Below are 20,572 nucleotides of genomic sequence, written 5' to 3'. Positions count from 1 at the left end.
CCACACTGGAGGTGGGAGCACCCATCACCTGCCTGGTGGGACCAAACCTCTGAGAAGGGGAGACCTGGCTGCAGATGGGGAGTCCACAGCACATGCAAGAGGCACAAGATGGAGGTTTAAGGTCAAGCTCTATGACCCACTGGATTTGTGACCTTGGGGAAGCCCCTTAACCTCTCTGTGCCTCGACTTCCTTTTCTCTAGAAAGAACACTAATACACATATCTTCCAGGGCTGGGGCTAAGAATTGTTTAGATTTAAAGAGTGTTTTTTATGGGCTAGGTGCTGTTCTTAAGATGCATATTAACCCATTTAATCCTCATAACACCTCTATGAGGTCGGTGCTATTACTGTCCCCATTTTGCAGATAAGAAAACTGAATCAGAGAGGATAGATAGACACAGAACAGTGGCAGTGCCAGGATTTGAACCCAAGCAGTCTGGCTTCAAAGCCCTTAATTATTTACTTATTTTTTACTTTTTAGGGCTGCGCCTGTGCCATATGGAGCTTCCCAGGCTAGGCGTTGAATCGGAGCTGCAGCTACAAGCTCACACCACAGCCACAGCAACCCCAGATCCGAGCCTCATCTGCAAACTACACCACAGCTCATGGCAACTCTGGACCTTAAACCCACTGAGTGAGGCCAGGGATTGAACCCCAGTTCTCATGGTTACTAGTCGGAGGTGCTTCAGCTGTGCCACAATGGGAACGCCCATCAAAGCCCTTATTTTTAATCATTCTATCTGGCTTGCTCTTCCTAACCCATGAAGGGATGCCCCAAGTGGTACCCAATAAACAAGCACATGGTAGGCTGGGAGAGGCTGGTGCAGAGGGATGAGGCGCAGAGGTGCTGGCTCCTCTGCCCAAAGAGGGGAGCAGAGGCGGCTAGAACAAGTTCAGGGATGTGAGGGGGACCAATGTCAGCGGGCAGAGGTGAGGCAGGAAGCTTCAGGCTGGGCCCTTCCCCTTCCCACCTGGTACAGAAATAATGTTAGGAGAGGGAGTTCTCGTATGCACAGCAGGTTAAGGATCCAGCATGGTCACTGCAGTGGCTCAGGGTTGCTGCTATGGCACTGGTTTTATCCCTGGCTTGGGAACTTCCATATGCCACAAGTGCGACCAAAAAAAGAATGTTAGGATTTATAGTCCTCAGACAGATTGGTCCAACCCATGGTTTCCCGGAGGTGGACAATGAGGCCCAGAGTGGGGCCATGACTTGCCTGGAACCCATCTAGGAATGAGGGGTGGGACCTGGCTTCCCGGCTCCCCCCTCCACATCTCCTCTGGGCACTCTGGGCAGGTCTGGTAGCAGAGTGCTACGGTCAGAGTTCAAAACCCTGGGCTACAAGTCTCTTCTCCAAGTCCATGATTTTCTTTTCTAAGGAGATGTTCATTTGTGCTGGATATTAGATTCCAGTTATAAGTGGTATCATATGGTATTTGTCTTTGCCTTGTGGCTGCCTGATGGGAGGGGGAGGGAGTGGGAGGGATCGGGAGCTTGGGCTTATCAGACACAACTTAGAATAGATTTACAAGGAGATCCTGCTGAATAGCATTGAGAACTTTGTCTAGATACTCATGTTGCAACAGAAGAAAGGCTGGGGGAAAAATGTAATTGTAATGTATACATATAAGGATAACCTGACCCCCTTGCTGTACAGTGGGAAAAAAAAAAAAAAAAAAAAACCCTGGGCGGACTTGAACATGAGAGAGCTTCTGTCACAAAGACCAGAGACGGCCACTAAGTGTCCTCCTGGGAAGAGCCCTGAAGGCGGCTGCTAGCAGACTTTGGGGGTTTCATTATAAGGGGTCTCAGTTCTCTGGCTTCTCGCAAACATCTTAAGAGGAAACTGGATAAAGAGCAAGAGAGCCTCAAGTCAGATGCTGGGAAGCACCTGCTGGTGGATCAGGTGGTCAAGGGCAGTGGGAAGGTTTTCCTGCTTTCCTGGTGGCTTTGGAAGGCCCATTCTCAACACAGCCATCAGAGGGCTCCTTAAGAAAGATGACTCAGAGCGTGACAACTCGCTGGCTCCCCACTGCCCTCAAGTAACAGAAGAATACCTCCCTGTGGCTGGCAGATCGGGTCGGGGGACCGCTGCTGATGGCTGCAGCCTCACCTCCTCTGCCCTCTCAAGCTCCTTGGACCCTGTCTTGCTAGCCTCTCCTCTGCTCCTTGGAAACCAGGGCGGTTCCCTCGGGGGTGGGGTGGGGAGAATCTTGCAGGGGAGTGCCGGCTGCTGGAGGCCCTCCCTCCACAGCTTTGTGCAGCTGCCCCTCCACACCGCTTAACCACAGGTCCAAAGGGACCTCCTTGGAAGGGCTTCTGGGACTAATGAATCAAAACTAGCCCCCTACCCACCCATCAATCAGCCTGTTTAGTGACTTCCTGACCCTCACTCCCCCTGCAGGAGTTGGACCTCCTCCTCTAGCTTCCCCAGTGGAAGGAAATAGAAGCTCTTGGAGGCCAGGGACTACATCTTCAGCACCGCCTTCCCAGTGGTAGACACACAGTAGGTGTACAATGTTTGTTGAGTGAATGAATGAATGAATGCCTCTTTCCCCACCTGTGTACATTTCAATATAGTTCCTCAGAAAGGGGGTGGGGCCAAATGAACGAGGTCTGAGGCAGAAGGGGCAGTAGAGGCCTCTCTGGGGTGGGGGGGATATTGACAGCCTGCTCCCACTCCACCCCTTCTCTGCAAACCTATTCCCAAGGACAGCAGCAAATCTGTTCCGAGAGGCTGTGGGTCAGAAATAAAGTAGATCATATGCTCCCAATTCCTGAGAAGAAAGGCAGGATGTAACAGGGACGGCGTTTCTCCTGATGGGCACGTGAGAGAAAGTGTCCATTTTTAGCCTAGTCAACAGGAAGTGGCCATGCAGAGTGTAGAAAATGGTATTTAAAAACAAGCCCTTTTGCTGGAATTTATAAAGAAGCCAGAGGCACGGATGGGCTCCCACACTCCTTGCCTCCCTTTCCCAATTGTGCAGAAGCAGGACCCAGATGATGCACTTGCATCCAGGTAGAAGACTGGTTTTTAGGACAACTGAACAGAAACTTTCAACCCTCCCAATGCTGATGGGAAAACAAGACAGCCCACGACTGCGGTGGGCTGCAAGCAAGATCAGGAGAGGAAACGTTGACCAAACTGGAGAAAATGCAAAGATCATGTTAAGGGCCGGGGGTGGGGGGGGGCAAGGATATGATAAGAATCCAAGTGGGTGAGTGTGTAGCTGTTGCCTGTGGCTTCCCGGAACCCCGAGGAAGAGACAAGAGAACGCCCTGCAGCCGAGCTAGGGGAATGAGGCTGCCACAGTCTTTAATTTGAAGCTGGGAGATGAACTCCCATACTAAGACTGACTCCTGGGGCCTTTGCCTGGAGAATTTTTTGTGTGATTTGCATTACAACCATCTATTTGCATCTCAACTGTCACATGGTGCAGATGGGTTGTTGTTGGTTGCAGCCCACCCCGTCCCTTTCTCCTCTGGCTTCTGTGAGTTTGCTATAGCCAGTCAGGCAAAGGGGAGGAAATTACTCTGTGAGACCTGACAATAGGGATGGAGTCCTTGGGACAAAGAAAGGGCCCCTTTCAAGCACTTTTGTTGTCTTGAACAGTCTAGCAGAGCCTGAGGTTCAGCAACAGACTGAGGAGACTCAGATCTGGAGGAGATGGCAGGCATTATCTAGTCTTTGTGCATTAGATTAGCATGCTTATTAGCAAAGGCTGCCACAAAGTGCAGACTGAGAGGTTGAACTGCTTCCTCCTTCCCTTTCTGCTTTCCATCAGCACCCTCCACTGCTCCACAGTGGACCTTTGAGTCCAAACTCGGCTGGATTTGGGCTTCAGCACTGGGGTCCTGGTGGTCCAGTTTGGATAAAGCCCTGGGCCACCCCCTTGCTCCTTTTCCATTTAATTATGTTTTTAACTCAGCCAAAATATATTCCTGCAGCGCCTCCCAAGTGCCAGGCAGAGGATGAGGCACTGAATGACACTGGTGACAAAAGCAGACCTGTCCCTGTGGGTCATTCAGTCTAATCAGGGGGACAGATGCTCCTGAGATTACTGCACCAATAATTGCAAAATCACAATCATGATGAGTTTGAGGGAGAATCACGTGTTCCTGAGAATCTGCGACAAATAGATCCGACCTATCCTTGTGCCCCCTTCCCTCCTCCACATCTGCTCACTAAACATTTTTCCACCACACCTAGCGAATCCGGAGTCACTTTCAACCCAGATGCAATCCCCACAGACGGAGTCTCTTCCCCTCAGAAAGAGAAGTAGGGGAAATGACAATTAAAACAAACCTTTTACAACAGCTCTTGATTCCTCTTTGGGGTCCTCTGATTTTCCCCAGACTTTGGACACGTGGGCAGTGCTACAAGTGCCAGTGGCCTCTGCTTTCTGTTCCTGTTTTTGATGTGGCTCAACATCTCCCACTCCCATGGGAACCTGGGGCCTGACCATCAGCAGCCGGGACTGGGTTTGGGGAGCATTTACTAGGTCAGATCTGAGTGTCTATTTTAGAGAGGAGTTTTAGAGAGGAGATGGGGGATACAGGAGAACAGGGCAACTGAGAAAGCAATTTATCTCTTTCTTATTTAGGAACCAGCCCAGGACCACATTGGAGGTAGTCTGGCTGCATCCATCCTGGGAGAGTGGAGGATGGCCCAGGACCTCAGGGTAGGGAAGTCTAGGCTCCTGGGCTGCCTTTCCTCCTCTATCTCTGTACCTCGCTGTGCCCTGCAGAAATGGGACCCTGTGGGAAGGGGGTCAGTCCTCTACTGTCAGAGACACTGGCCAACTCCCCAGGGAAAGCAGCAGAGTGGTCTCTGGTGGTCCTGGACACTCTGCACAGTGGGCATGCTGATGGCTGTGCCTGAGTGGGGAGGGGTCACTAGGACAGGCGGGATCCAGCCACCCCTCAGCATTCCTGCAGATGCTTCCGGCAGGCCTCCCACACAGGGAGCCTGAGATAAAACCCAAGGGGTCAAGGGTAACCTTGAAATCCCCCCAACAAGCCACGGCAAGCAGGGGCCTGGGAGTTCTGGCCCTGCACGTGGTGATGCTCCCTGGAACCTTCTGGTTATCATCTGCGTGTGGCAGGCACCACGCTAAGTCTTACACACACATCACCTGATCTCCCTTCCATACCTTGTTGACACCCTTTGAGACAGAGACAAATGTTTAGCCACTTCCATATTGCCCAGCCTTCTGGCAGTGAGGTGGGTGCACATAACCTGATGGCCCCTGAGGAGAAGTGACACTTCTGGCATGAAGAACAGAAGGGCTGGTGTTTAATCCTGAGCTGCCTTCTGCAACAACCATGATCTTGCAGAGTGTCACCTGAGGGACCATGCAGAGGGGATCCCCCTTCCCACCCTTCCCAGCGTGAGAAATACACTTTTTCAGGGTTAATTTGTTCCTGCAATAGAAACTGACTGATACAGTGTCTTTTCATTTCTTTTTCACACAGTGGAGCAGAGCGAGGCTTGTAAAGGGTCAACGACTCCGGGTCACAGAACTAGTAAATGGCAGGGCTGGCCTTGAACACAGGCCCCAGATGATTCCTTGGCTTGGCTTTCAAGGCACCCCTGCCCCGGCCTATGTCCCAGCCCACCTTCCCGGCAGCCCACTCCACAGTCCTCACCAGAAGCATGGTTGCTGCATATTCCCTCCATCAACATACAGGTTCTTCCCTCCGATCCTTTCTGTGGGCCACTGCCCGGCCTTGCCTGCCTCCCGAGCACACTTTCACCACCTGATTTTTTTTTTTTTAATCTTTTGTCTTTTTAGGGCCGCACCTGCGGCACATGGAGGTTCCCAGGCTAGGGGTCGAATCAGAGTTACAGCTGCTGGCCTACACCACAGCCACAGCAACATGGGATCTGGGCTGTGTCTGCAACCTACACCACAGCTCACGGCAACGCCAGATCCTCAACCTACTGAGCAAGGTCAGGAATCAAACCCACGACCTCATGGTTCCTAGTCGGATTTGTTTCCACTGTGCCACAACGGGAATGCCTCACCCTCTGATTTATGCTCCAAGCCTCAGCCCTCGTCCCCCTCTTATCACAGAGCCTTTCCTGGGCCTCCCAGCCCCCACTGCCCTTTCCTCAGGTGAGAGGAGCCCTTGCTGCCCACAGTCACCGGCCCTGAACCCACACTGGCTCCCATGTCTCTCTTCCCTTGGGTCTTATTATCAGCCTGAAACCAAGAACGGGACTTCCTTCTGAGGTTCTTGTTCACACGGCAGTCTCCAAAGAGAGTCCTGAGCCCCAGGGGAGACAAGATGATCCACGGGGGTGTGAGGAAATATATAACCTGTTTTTATACCTATTCACCTCCACATTTTACCCTTCTGCATTATTGTATGAAAATTACATATTACGCTTGCATCACATTTGGCCCCTTGGGACCATGGATTTGACTTCCTGGACTCCCTCAAGAGGCCAAACTTAGCTCCTTACAAACAGTAGGTGCACAATACATACTTCAGTTATCTCAGACAGGTAGGTAGGGAAAGACTTAATAGGAGATGAAACATGGACGCATATGCACGCGCGCGCGCGCACACACACACACACACACACACACATACACACACACGGGCTGACTTGCCCCTATGAACCTGAGTCCTGGGGAACAGTGTCCAGTTGAGAGAATCTGACAGGATTCAGATTCTCACAGGGGCGAGGGAGCGGGAGGAGCCGGGCCTGGAGCAAGGCCGGTCTGAGGAGTAATTGCAGAGAAGCACCTCAGGCGGGAAAACCTAATGGAATTCCTGAGCAGAGGGGGCCGGGGCGCAGCAGTAATAAATAGAAGTCCTATTAAGGTTGTGACTGCTGCCCGGCAGCGGCTGGGGGTGGGGGAGGAGGCAGGCTGAGAGGGTCTTGAAGGGATGCAAGCTCCCCTTCCAGGCTGGCCCTTGGCCCCATAACGCAGGGGTGTGGCAGGGCTCGTAGGGTTTCCGCAAGCAGAACCTCCTCCCTCCTGTCCTTCTCCTTTGCTCAGGCCCGGGTCCCTCCTTCTTAAGACTGGCCTCAGCCCAGCAGGCCCTTACGCAAGGGGATGCAGGGACCTGGGCCTCTCTGGAATCTCCTTGTGGCCTGAGACCCCCTGGAAGATACTTACACGCCTTGCATGGAAGAGGCAGTGTTGTTATTACCCCCAAAGCAGGAATAAGACATTTTTCCAAGGTTACCAGTCATACCAGAGCTCTACCTTTTAAAATTTCATCATGTATGTATTAGATTAGTACAATGATCATATATATAAATTTCTAAATACAGAACTACACTTTGGAAGTGTGTGGTCAAACATTTTTTATAGGGTGTATGTGTGTTGAGGGGGGTCCAAAAGTTTAGAGACTACTGATTTTTGGAAGCTTACTTATCCTTAGAATGTAGCACAGGGGAAGGTGCAGCAATGCTTGTTCCTAGTTTATGGATGGGGACCCGGGAGCCCAGGGAGCTGTGGGATCCCTCCCCCGGTTGCACGGCCCAGCAGAGGTGGTGGGCCTGGACAGCCATGCATTCCAGGACTCACCTCGTCCTTGTCCATCACCTGGATGAAGAGGGGGAGGGCAAAGCCGACCTGCGCCAGCTCAGTGATGGCCACGCTGTACTCGGAGCTGTTGAATTCTGGGGCGTTGTCATTGATGTCAATCACCAGGATGTTGAAGGTTGTCGTCACTGTGGCGTCAGAAGGCGTGCGGTCATCATTTAGCTCTGTGCCCTGTAGAAAGAGGAATCAACACCCCAGGGATGGGAGTTCCCATTGTGGCTCAGCGGTAACAAACTCAACTAGTATCCATGAGGACTTGGTTTCAATTCCTGGCCTAGCTCAGTGGGTTAAGGATCTGGTGTTGCTGTGAGCTATGGTGCAGGTCACAGACGAGGCTCAGATCTGGCTTTGCTGCGGCTGTGGTGTAGGTCAGCAGCTATAGCTCCAATTGAATACCTAGCCTGGGAACCTCCACATGCTGTGAGTGCAGCCCTAAAAAGACAATAAAGGAGTTCCTGTCGTGGCGCGGTGGTTAACGAATCTGACTAGGAACCATGAGGTTGCGGGTTTGATCCCTGCCCTTGCTCAGTGGGTTGACAATCCGGCATTGCCGTGAGCTGTGGTGTAGGTTGCAGATGCGGGCTCGGATCCCACGTTGCTGTGGCTCTGGCGTAGGCCGGTGGCTACAGCTCCGATTCGACCCCTAGCCTGGGAACCTCCACATGCCGCAGGAGCGGCCCAAGAAATGGCAAAAAGACAAAAAAAAAAAAAAAAAAAAGAAAGAAAGAAAGAAAGAAAGAAAGAAAGAAAGAAAGAAAAACAAAAAACAAACAAACAATAAAACACCCCAGGGATGAAGGTGGCCATAATTATCATCATAGTAATGACATCATAAGCTGTCATTTACCAGGGCTTTCTCAAGGCTGGGTACTTCACTTAATGTGAATGATCCCATCTAATCCTCACCATAACTCCAGCAGGAGGAATCCATCTAGCATTCCCATTTTGACTGATCTCCATTACTGATGGGAAAACTGAAGCTCAGAGAGGTTAAGTAACTTATATATGGACAAATAGCCAGAGGAGGTGTCAAACTCAGTAGGATTCTAGAACCAAGGGGATGAGGTAAGTGCAGAGGACAAGACAGATGTGGGGGTTATCTAGGGGCAAAAGGAGTCTTTATTCTTTTGGCAGATGATGAAACTGAGGCCAAGCATGTTGGTGCTAGCAGGTGGTCATGACTTAATTCAGCATCTGCTATGCTCAGCACCACTAGGCACTGTGAGGGTCTGGGTGGGACACAGGAATAGACGGGCACAGGTACTGGGGCACCCAGTCTCTGGACCAGAGTCCCTGGGCCACAAAATAGCCAGTCCCAGTTCCCACTCCAACTCTCTGAACCAGAATCTCTGGGGAAGAGATCCAGGACTAGAAATCCCCTGGAATCCCCCTGGGGGATGTGGATTCACAGCCAAGTATGGGAACCCACCGTCTTATTTAAAAAATGGAAAAGCTGAGCTCAAGGTCCCGCAGTGAATTGGTGGTGGCACTCTGGGACCAGGAAGCAGCTCTCTCCCATTGGAGCTGCCCGCCTCTGCAGGAAGGGAGCAGAGACAGGAGGGCCGGCTGAGAGGGCTTGGTGCCCGGCGGGGAAAGGCGGTGTGAGCTCGCCCTCCTCCAGCTGCCCAAGTGCACCTTGTGTAGAGAGGACGGAGCCAATGGACGAGTCAGGGGTAATCAATCCATCACTGCCACAGGCCCTCTCAAGGTCAAGGACAGCAGTGAAGGACCAGCCTAGGCTGCACCATTCTTCCCATGTCAATGGAAGGGCCTCCTTCCCAGAGGCCCTCTCCTCAGTCCTTGTGCCAACCCTCCCCTCAACTGATGGCTGGGGCTGGGGAGGACCCCTGTGGCCCAGGCAGTATCTCTGTACCCTAAGTGGGTTTCTCAGGGAAAGCCTTGGCAAGCCATTGATTTTAATGAAAATCAGCCACCAGTGATGGGGGGACTACAGGGGATGGGGGCGCTGTGGCTCCACCACACCTTCTGTGATAGGGACAACTTCTGCCCCCTCCCCACTGCATTATCATGTCTTAACCAGGTAAAGCCCAGGGAAGCCGTGACAGTCAGACATGGGAGAATCTGAACTATGGCACAAATGACCCTATCTCCAAAACAGAAACCGAGTCAGAGACATAGGGAACAGACTTGTGGTAGCCAAGGCGGGGGGGAGGAAGTAGGATGGACTGGGAGTTTTGGGTTAGGAGATGCAAATTATTCCATTAGAATGGATAGGCAGTGAGGTCCTGCTGTACAGCACAGGGAACTATAGCCAGTCTCTTGGGATAGACCAGGATGGAAGGTAATATGAGAAAGGGAATGTAAATGCATGTAGGACTGGGTCACTTTGCTGTTAGCAGAAATTGGCGCTGCATTGTAAATCAACTATACTTTAATAATAAAAAAATTATTTAAAAAGGTAGAAAAAAATTTTTTTTAAAAAAAGAAAGAAATAGGAGGGAGTTCCCGCTGTGGTGCAGTGGAAACGAATCTGACTAGTATCCATGAGGATGTGGGTTCCATCCCTGGCCTTGCTCATGGGTTAAAGATCCGGCGTTGCTGTGAGCTGTGGTGTAGGTCACAGACGCGGCTCGGATCCTATGTTGCTGTGGCTGTGGTGTAGGCTGGTGGCTACAGCTCTGATTCAACCCCTAGCCTGGGAACTTCCATATACCGTGGGTGTGGCCCTAAAAAAGCAAAAAAAAAAAAAAAAAAAAAAAAAAAGAGAGAGAGAGAGAGAGAAAAGAAAAGAAAAGGAAGAAATAGGAGACAACTCCAAAAATGGGTGAACCTAAGAATCTAAGGTGGCTGTAACAGAACTTGTAATCATGGGCTAAGAGAAAGGACCACGGGATGAGCACCCTCTGTGCCACTTCATCCCTGAAATGGGAATGGAAGTTGCAATTCTCTGTGGTTCTGGGTTGTCCATAAGGGCTGTGAAGTGCCCAGCAGGGTCCCTGAGAGGGCCTATGGCTGATGAGCGTTGGCCCTTCCTGACAGGGCCCAGGAATCAAATCAGTGCAGGGTGAGAGCATAGAACTGACATGCCTCCTGGAGCCTCCACCTTCAGCCCCACAGAGTTTGGCACCACAGCGTCCCCTCTACCTGGGCTGGAAGTGCCCACCATCCTGCTCTCACCTTCACAGTCAGGATGAAGCCATGGCTGTAGAGGGGGTTCTCCCGGTCCAGCAGGCCGTTCAAGGTCAGTGCTCCACTGATGTAATCCAGGGCAAAGATGCTGTTAGTATTCCCTGCAAGAGAGAGCAGAATTCAGGATGTGGCAGTGGCCGGGGCAGGCGAACACGGGCTCCTCTCTGGTCACTAAGGATTAATAAGTAACTTAGGATGGATGCTGGTTCCAGAAGTAATGGAAAGAGCTCTGGGATACAATGGGAAACACAGTCCCAGCAACAGATCCACAGGATGAGCACATCATGTCTGTTCAGTCGTCCTCGGGTTTCTCTGACTGAGTCAGAAGAAAGTCTTAGTTTGGTGCTTATATGTCTTGCACACCCTAACACTTCTTTTCATTTTATTTTATGTATGTATTTATTTTACGGCTAACACCTTGGCATATGGAAGTTCCCAGGCCAGGGACTGAATCTGAGCTGTAGCTGTAACCTATGCAGCAGCTGCAGCAACACTGGATCCTTAACCCACTGTGCTGGGTGGGGTATCAAACCTGTGCCTCTGCAGCGACCTGAGCTGCTGCAGTTCAATTCTTAACCTATCTGCCGCAGTGGGAACTCTGTTTCTTTTCCTTTTCACCAGAGAGAGAGAGAGAGAGAGAGAGAGAGAAAGGGCTGGCTTCAGGCTCAGAGCCTTCCAAAGGGAGTGGTACCCAGCTAGGACTCAGTAACTGCTATGTCTGAATCTTTGTGTTCCCCCAGCACCCCAGAATTCCTATGGTGAAATCCTAACCTCCAAAGGTGATGGCATTAGCAGGTGGCGCCTTTGGAAGGTACTTAGGTCATTAAGGTGAAACCCTCGTGAATGGAATAGGTCTCTTATAAAAGAGACCTTGGAGAGCTTGCTTGCCCCTTCCACTATGTGAGGACTCAGCACAAAGATGCCACCTGAACCAGGAGAAGGGCCCTCACCCAACTATGGCCCCAGATTTCCAGGCTCCAGAACTGTAAGAAATACATTTCTATTGTTTATAAGGCAACTAGCCTGTGGTATTTTGTTACAGCAGCCCTGATGGACAAAGGCAGTAACATTGTTTTGTTCCCTCTGTGCTTATTTTCATGGTCGTTTTTTATTATATTCCATTGTCTTCTAATTTTTTTTTGTCTTTTTTTTAGGGCCACACTTGTGGCACATGGAGGCTCCCAGGCTAGGGGTCAAATTGGAGCTGTAGCCGTTGGCTTACACCACAGCCACAGCCACGCCAGATCTGAGCCATGTCTGTGACCTCCACCACAGCTCACGGCAACAGATCCTTAACCCACTGAGCAAGGCCAGGGATTGAACCCGCATCCTCATGGATATTGTCAGATTTGTTTCGCTGAGCCACGAAGGGAACTCCTATTCTATTTTTTTTTATACGCCAGGGATATAAAGTTTCCTTTTATGATAAATATAATTTTTCAAATATTTGATTTTAAGAATAAGTATTTTAAGTATTTATTAAAATTTAAAATATGAGAAACCCTCTTCACACTGTTGGTAGGAATGTAAATTGGTGCAGCCACTATGGAAAACAGTGTGAAAGTTCCTCAAAAAACTAAAAATAGATTTGCCATATGATCTAGCAATTCCACACTTGGGAATACACCCAGACAATACTCTAATTCAAAAAGATACATGCTCGTCTATGTTCATAGCAGCACCATTTACAATAGTCAAGACATGGAAACAACTTAAATGTCCATCCAAGGACAAATAGATAAAGAAGATGTAATATATAGACACAATGAAATATTACTTTCATTCATTAAAAAGAATGAAATAATGCCATGTGCCATGTGGACCAACAGATGATCATACTAAGAGAAATAAGTCTGAAAGAGAAAGAAACATACCTTATGATGTCACTTAACTGTGGAATCTAAAATACAACACAAATGAACCTATCTATGAAATTGAAACAGACTCACAGATAGAGAACAGACTTGTGGTTGCCAAGGGGAATGGGGGAGGGAGTGGGATGGACTGGGAGTTGGGATTAGCAGAAGCAAACTATTATATACAGGCTGGGGAAACAACAAGGTCCTACTGTATAGTACAAAGAACTATGTTCAATATCCTGAGATAAATCGTAACGGGAAAGAATCTGAAAAAGAATATATATATATATATATATATATATATATATATGTATGTATGTATGTATGTATGTATGTATGTATGTATGTATAACTGAGTCCCTTTGCAGAAATTTACACAACTTTGCAAATCAACTATATGTCAATAACATTTTAAGCAAACGTAACAAATAAATAAAAATAGCAATATACATTTAAAGTACTGGCAAAAATCACACACGAATGGTATTGGCTCAACTGTACCCCCACCTCCACTCTCCTCCATCGACTGTGTTTTAGGGTCCCCTACAGGTACCCCAGCCATCGCGGTGGCTTCCGCAGGTTCCCCAAATTGCTGTGTTCATTCCCGCCTCTTGCCTTTCAGGCCCCGCCTTATCTCTTGGCCTCACCTCCCCTGCCCTGCGTGCCCCCCCCCGCCCCCCCCCGCCCCCCCAGTGCCAGCCCCTCCTCCCCTTCCTCCAGGAAGGTGGTCCTAAATCTCTCTCACTGATCCCTCCAGCCCCAGAGGCAGTAGCTGCTGCTCAGTTCGTTCCCCTGTTGCTTTCCATGTGTTTATGTGTCTTCCTGCTCAGCCTAATAGTCCCCTGAAGATGGGGGCCTTTCAAGAGCATCCCTCAAGGTACCTGGCCATGCTCGGCACACAGTGGCAAGGATGGCTGCTCCAGCCCACCTGGACCTCCATACTTGCCCTTGTGCCCTCCCAGCAGGCTGAGTTCAGCAGGAAAATCCCAGTTCCGCCCCTGTCCCCTCACTCACCAATGTGTTGGGTCCTTCAAATACTCGCACCCTCACTGCCATTCATTCACATAGTCAGCAATCCCCTGGCAGGGCATCCTATGAGCAGGCCCTATGCTTGGCTTTGTGGGGGACACAGAAGTCACATTGTGGGGAATTCGGATGCTCCAAAGGGCGTTTTGACAGCCACAAGAGTCAGCCTCTCAGTTCACAGCAGGGAGAGGCTGCTCACACCTGGGAAGCCTCCATGAAGGAGCGCTTCACAGAGGGGGCGCCGTTCATCCCCACCCACCATCTAGCTGCTGTGACCTTGGGCAACTTACCTAACGTCCCTGGATCTGGGTCTCCTCATTTGTAAAATGAGGATATTAATGGATTTACCCCCGAAGGTTATGAGAATTAAATGAATGTGAAAAAAAGTATAGACATGTACAGGCTTGGAATAGCTCCCAGCACAAAATAGGTACTTAATAAATGCTGTTTGGGCTGGACCATGGGGGATGGGCAGGATGGGGAAAGGGGTGGATGGACACTGATTCCATAGGTAGGAACTAACATCCAAGCCTTCCACACACATGGCGGACACCAGCATGGACCACAGAAGCTGCGTATCTCCCTGCCCCAGCCCTACTCCGGCTCTAAAGGAATCTGCACACAGTAGGGGCGCATAGCCTCTCTTGGATTAACTAGGGAAACAGCAGCGGGGAGACCATGTCCTCTAACTTTAGACTTGGGACAGGGGCTGCTCTCAGGCACCTGTGCTGGTGGGCAAGGCGACCTGTTCCCACCCTGTGCCCCCAGCCCCCTGCAGAGGTTGGCTGAGGCAGCGGAGGGGCTGCTGACGATGTCAGAGCCTGTTTGGGTCTCATGTCACTGTCAGACTGGGGGCTTTGGAGACTCTGACGTGGGCCAGGCCAGAGAAGGGACGTCCTCTCCAGCCTCCACTTCACCTAAGGCTTCATCCAGTGGCCTGGGTACCCTTCTGTGGGCTTTTGTAGTCTGTCTTTGTGGAGAGGAGAGGACAAGGTTGCAAGGAGGCATATCAATGCATGAAAATAAAGGAGAATTTTTTTTAGCTAGGGATTCTGCTGCTGGGGAAACGAGAGGATGTGTGCTTACATCTGCTCTTCATTAGCTAATCCACTCAGCAAACACTACTGACCTCCTACCAGATACCAGGGATACCTTCCGATGGGGGGTGTAGCCCACAACCAGGTATTCACATAATAGGGCCATTAGTGCTGGGTGGCTGAGGCATGGACAGCGCAGGGTGCTTTAGGGGCTGGGTCCTCTGGGCCCCTAAATGCTGAGCTGGAGGGCTGCCCTGAGGCAAAACTTTGAGCCTTCTGCCTCCCATACCTCCTCCTCCACCACAAGCGGGCGTGGGCCCCACCTCCTCAGCCCCCATGTCTGGCATCCCATCATTCCAGATTTTCATATAAATGTATTCTTCCCAATAAAGCAAGCTATCAATGTTTAAATGGGATTCAATTTTTACCTTTGCAAGATTTTCCCTATAAATCATTCACAAGCCAGGAGCTCCTTGTCAAGCCATGTGCTGCAGTTTTCAGTTCAGAAAATAAGGCTACCTACCCTGGCATACTCACTTGGGTCCCCCACTCAGCACCTGTACCCTATTCATGGTGACGCAGGCCATCTCCATCTTCTACCACATCTGTGTGGCATTCACCTCCCACCCTTCTGCCAAGTATGAGTGACTAACTGCCAGGACCAACAGCCAGAAAGGGTTACACCCAGGGAGCTGACAAGGCCACCTAAGGGAAGTCACTGGCTCTGATGGTCCTACTGTTGCCATGGCAACATCAGCACTCACTGGGATGCTGGCTTGGGTCCGGGCAGGACATGAGCCCTGTGCCCCAAGCACAGAGGACCCAGGGCAAGTCTCATTCAAAGACTGACTGATCAGATCAGTCATCCATTCAAGTTCTTTTTTTTTTTTTTTTTTGTCTTTTTGCTATTTCTTTGGGCCACTCCCGCGGCATATGGAGGTTCCCAGGCTAGGGGTCGAATCAGAGCTGTAGCCACTGGCCTACGCCAGAGCCACAGCAACGCGGGATCCGAGCCGCATCTGCAACCTACACCACAGCTCACGGCAACTGTTAACCCACTGAGCAGGGGCAGGGACCGAACCCACCACCTCATGGTTCCTAGTCGGATTCGTTAGCCACTGCGCCACGACCTCATTCAAGTTCTTATCAAGCATCTATTGTGTGCAAATTTTTGTAGAATCAGCAGAGAAAAGCAAGGGAGGTTCCTATCTTCAGGCTCATAGGAAAGAGCCATATTCAGGATGTAATCACACTACTGTATATAGAAGTACTTGCTAAACTAAGGCCCCTGGAGGAAAGCAACACGGAGTAGAGAAATGGTTGTGCCCTCTGGAGGCAGACTGCCTGGGTTCCAATTATGTCTCTGCTACTTGCTAGCTGGGTGATCTTGGTCAAGTTACTTAACATCTCTGAGCCTCGGTTTCCTAGTCTGTAAAATGGGGCTAACGATAGCACCCACCCCTGAGTGTTGCTGTGAGAATTAAATAGTTAATACAGTGCCTGGCATATAGGAAGCTCTTAATAAATGCTGGCCACCTGTCCTGCACCAAGATACCACTGTGGCCCACCTCTGCCACCTCTACCCCCTCCCCAGGAGCCCGGGCCTAGAGCTTTCCCCCAGCAGGAGCACTGAGCCAACCCATCCTTTAGCCAGGAGAGCCTCACAAGCAAGGGCCCATGTGTACAAGTTGGCAGCCCTGAGGCCAAGGCTGAGAACAAAACACTCAGGTCCACAGGGCATTGCACCCAGGGCTTCGGCCTTGGGGTGGGTCACGGCTTCCCTGCTTCTTCCCTTACTCTCCTTCTCATACCATCCTCCCTTCCCCAGGGGGCTGTGGGCTTGGCAGCCACATTCATGAGTTTCTCTGCTCTCTGGGAAACTGATACCACCCTGTCAGCCCTCTAGGTCTCCGAGACATTCTTTATCCAAGTCCCGTGGGGACTAGGGGGGCTGGGGGAGCACTCCCTGGGGATGCTTCTCATCTGTTCAGCCCCCACTGCTGAGCAGAAGGGCAGCTGCTTCCCCTGCGTTGACAGGTGCTGTCCTCAGGGTGAAGATAGAGGAGGGGTTCGTGGGGGGTGGGATGGGGCTGCACCTTGAGTACCCTAAGCCTTCTGGGAACTGCCAGCTTAAAGCATTCACACAAAAGAAGCAGGTCATTGCTGGCTCCCTTGGGGGACAGCCACCTCCTCCAGAAGCTTCAAGACCTCTTCGGATTTGCAAGAGAGAGGTCGAGAAGATGTGAATCGAGTCTGCAAAAGCACTGAAAGCTGCCAATGGGGTGTCTGAGCCCTTTTCCCTAATTTTTTAAAAAATAGTAGCTACAATTTATTGGACACATACATGTGCCAGCTACTGAGCTAAGCTGTTTGCACAATTTGATCACCCAGTCTTCACAATAACTTCCGAAGAAGCTCTCCCATGTTACACGCGAGGAAACAGTCTCAAAGATGTTAACGAACTTGTCCAAAGTCCAAGGTCACATGGCTGGTGAGTGGCTGGCTCCGGCTGAGATTTACGTCTCTCGTTTTCTCTCTGCAGGCATTCACTCTACATACACGTTTGCACCCACGCTGCCCCTGACCGTGTGCAAAGGGACAAGGAACAGGATGAGACAAGTAAGAGATCGTCATCCTTCACAGAATGAGGTGGCAACGAACTTGCTTTTTTCCTCAACACAGAATCTGAGCTAAAAACTCTATCCATTCTGGGAAGTTCTAGATAAATTCCTCCTAAACTGATAGTTTTATGTGGCAGCAGACTTTCCACATGGCGATGTCCTCTCTATGCGGAGGTGGAAGAACTACAGTGGGGACCAGCGTGGGAAGACAGGGCTGCCGACAGGGGCTGTCAGCACAAAGGTGGTGACAGACACAGGGCACTGGCAAAGCTGCCTTTGGGGCAGAGCTATGGCTCCAGTGAGGATGCACAGGGCAATTTAGACAGAGAGGCAGTGGTCAGAGAGGCAGGTGGGAAACGAGAGGCAGGTGAGAAACCAGAGCCAGGTGCTCAGAGGCAGGGGAGGTTCTAAGAAAGATGGTTAGCATGGTCAGACAGCACCGAAAGGAGAATGCTTAAGGAAAAAAAAGATCTGGCAGAGACCCCCATTTAGATCCTCAGATGCCCCTAGAGGTCAGACCGAGATTCCCTGGCTGAGTGGAGCACAGACCTGGGGACCCTGGGTGCAGGTGCTGCCGCCTGGAGCGTGATGTAAAAACCAAGGAGAGAGGCAGAGTGGCAGCTAGAGGGCGCAGCAGAGTCAAGCAAAGAGCTTCTGCTTTATAGCTGGTCAAAGGCAGAGGGAGAAGGAAACTGATAGGAGGAGGGCGTGCTGGTGGATGTAGATGGTCAGACTTGGGGAGCAGGGGGGTGGCTGGCTCTTTGGGAGGGTGGGGGGCTCACCCTCCCAGCTCCTTGTTCCCTCAAGGCTGGCAGGCTCTTGCCTTCCCCAGGTGCCCCTCCTCCCGGCCCCTGCCAAATCTCATCACTCCCACATCTTGTCCCCTTGTTATCTCGCTGGCAGCATCTTGACCTACAGCCGAGCCAGGTCTTGGCGAAAAGCAGTTTCGTGAGTGGCTGATGGTGCGTGTGGGAACACAGGCTGATGACTTTCAATTGCTTTGTCTGCTCCGCTGGGCTGACAGCAACCACTCTCAATGCCCTCTGTGTTAAAGGAAAACCAATGTCTTCCACCTCGGTCCTTTCTGTTCTCAAGATCCACCACCAATGTCGCCAGCCTCAGGAAGCCAGTCCCAGAGGCTGTGCCCTCTCTCACTCCTCTGGGCCCCAGTGCTGGGCTGGCACCTGCAGAACAGCCCTGTGCTATGGTGCCTCCCTGGTTCTCATGTCCAGAGACCCAGTGTGGCCTTGAGGGTAAAGGCTAGGGTTTCATGCTTCTGTCCTCCATGGTACCCAGAATGTTGATGATGCTCACTCTGTGGGATGGCAGGAAGTGTCTCACTCTCCTCTGAAGGGATCAGGAAGGTCAGTGAGCACACTGCATGGGGGCATCCTCTGGGGCCTGGCCTGGGCCATGGAGTTGAGAAAAGAAGGAAAAAACTGGAGTTGCTGTTGTGGCTCAGCGGTTAACAAACCTGACTATTATCCATGAGAATGTGGGTTCAATCCCTGGCCTTGCTCAGTGGGTTAAGGATCCGCCATTGCTGTGAGCTGCGGTGCAGGTTGCAGACACAGCTTGGATCCCTAGTGGCTGTGGCTGTGGCTGTGGCCGGCAGCTGTAGCTCCGATTCGACCCCTAGCCTGGGAACTTCCATATGCTGTGGGTGTAGCCCTAAAAAGACCAAAAGAAGGTAAAAAAAAAAAAAGAAAAAGAAGAAGGAATAAAACCATGCTGACGAGGAGCTCAGGATCTAGTAAGTCTTCTGGGCCCAAGTATCATTCCACTCAAATGCCAGTCCCCGAAGGGACGAGAGGACCAGTGGGACCCTCGGCAGGGAAGTGAGCAGAACTGGGATGTGCACCCCATCTTCCCAGTGGTCTCTGCCTGAAGTCTGTTACATCAAAAACAGAGCGAAGACTGCCTACTGTGTGTGAACTCGCAGGATGCAAAAAAGATGTAGGTGCTGCTGCTGATGAGAATTTTGCCACTTACCAGCTGTGAGACCTCCTGCAAATCGTGAATTCCTTTGAGCCAGATCCCTCATCTGCAGCGTGTGGATAACAGCTCCCACCTTATGGGGCTGTGTGAGGACCGGGCATGAACACGGATGTAAACTCCATTGTGGTGCCTCTCTTGGTGCCTGTTCCTTCCTCTTCCTAAGGCTGTTTTCTGAGTAGAAGAATCAGACTAGGTGAGTCCCAACTAGGACCCATCTTATCCAGAATGAGTCAGGAAGGGCTCTCCGCACAACAGTCAACATGTACTGTGCTTGGTACTGTGCAAAGTGCAAAGTGTTTTGTGTGTATATGTGTGTGTGTGAATTTTTTAAATTTTCACAAAACTCCCATGAGCTAAGTATAATTATCCCCATTTTCCAGATGAAAAAAATGAAGGCAGAGCAAATAACTGGTGTGAGGTCATCATGAGGGATGGATCAAGGAGTTAAAACTCAGTTCTCACTAAGCTAAAGACTTCATTTCCTACCCTGAGACACCCCCAGCCCTGCCACAGGGAGCCTGTTAAACAGCTACTTGTGTGCTGGCTACGCTGCCTGGGCTGGTGGGGCAAGCTGGCCTGCAGGCGCATCACCATCTGGTGCAGCCATATAATTCTGACTGGTACAGAGCTGTATCGCTGCATAATGAAAATGGGGAGTCTGTCTGAGATATGGGCTTTGGGCAAGACATCTTATGAATTAAAAATTGTTACTTAGCTGCCTGCTGACAAAAGGGGCTGCATCCCGGCGGGTGGCACCTGGGCTGGGCTGCATTCAATAGCTCCGTGACCAACATATGGCAAACAGCGGTGTGTGTTACCTTGGCTTTCAATTGGAGGAGACACGGGCTGAGAGCACGCTGCCCCTCCTAAGGACCATTGAGGAGGCACAGATGATGCTTTGTGCCCTCTCCCAAGCTTTCCCCAAAGCCCCCTGGAATGCTCAGCCTGCAGATCTTTGCTGGATGCCTTGTCTGCATTCAGGTCTCAGTTCAAAGGTCACCACCACGAACCCGCACTAGTCACTCCACCCCTCTCACCCCCATCACTCTCTACTCCATCATCCTGTTTTATTTTCTTCAAAGCTTTTCTAGTTTCTAAACCTCTCTTTCTATCTGCTTATGTGTTTGCCTATTATCTGTCTCCCTCCCCTGGAATATAAGCCCCAGGAGGGCAGGGATTGGTTTCCCCAAGGGCCCTGTGGTCCATGGCAGGTGCTCAACATAGGCTTTTGAAGGATGCATGGGCTGCAGCTGGGATGTCGGGGTGCCATACAGGACAGAATGCTACTGGGGTAACGTGTAATGCCACACATCAC

The 20,572-nt window shown here is 50.9% G+C and overlaps 1 protein-coding gene across 6 annotated transcripts in view; it reads right to left on the bottom strand.

Moving 5' to 3' along the window:
* CDH23 (cadherin related 23) overlaps positions 1-20,572 on the bottom strand; it is a 438,655-nt gene that overhangs the window by 201,749 nt on the left and 216,334 nt on the right. For all 6 annotated transcript variants that reach the window (XM_047759777.1, XM_047759776.1, XM_047759778.1 and 3 more), the window contains exons 10-11: positions 10,705-10,817; positions 7,549-7,737 (exon numbers count right to left, since the gene is read on the bottom strand). In XM_047759777.1, the coding sequence (XP_047615733.1) occupies positions 7,549-7,737; positions 10,705-10,817 (302 nt within the window). The remainder of the gene's footprint in view (positions 1-7,548; positions 7,738-10,704; positions 10,818-20,572) is intronic.

The sequence above is a fragment of the Phacochoerus africanus genome, chromosome 15, assembly GCF_016906955.1.
Source record: "Phacochoerus africanus isolate WHEZ1 chromosome 15, ROS_Pafr_v1, whole genome shotgun sequence".
NCBI lineage: Eukaryota > Metazoa > Chordata > Mammalia > Artiodactyla > Suidae > Phacochoerus > Phacochoerus africanus.
This window is presented reverse-complemented; position numbering and strand designations above follow the sequence as displayed.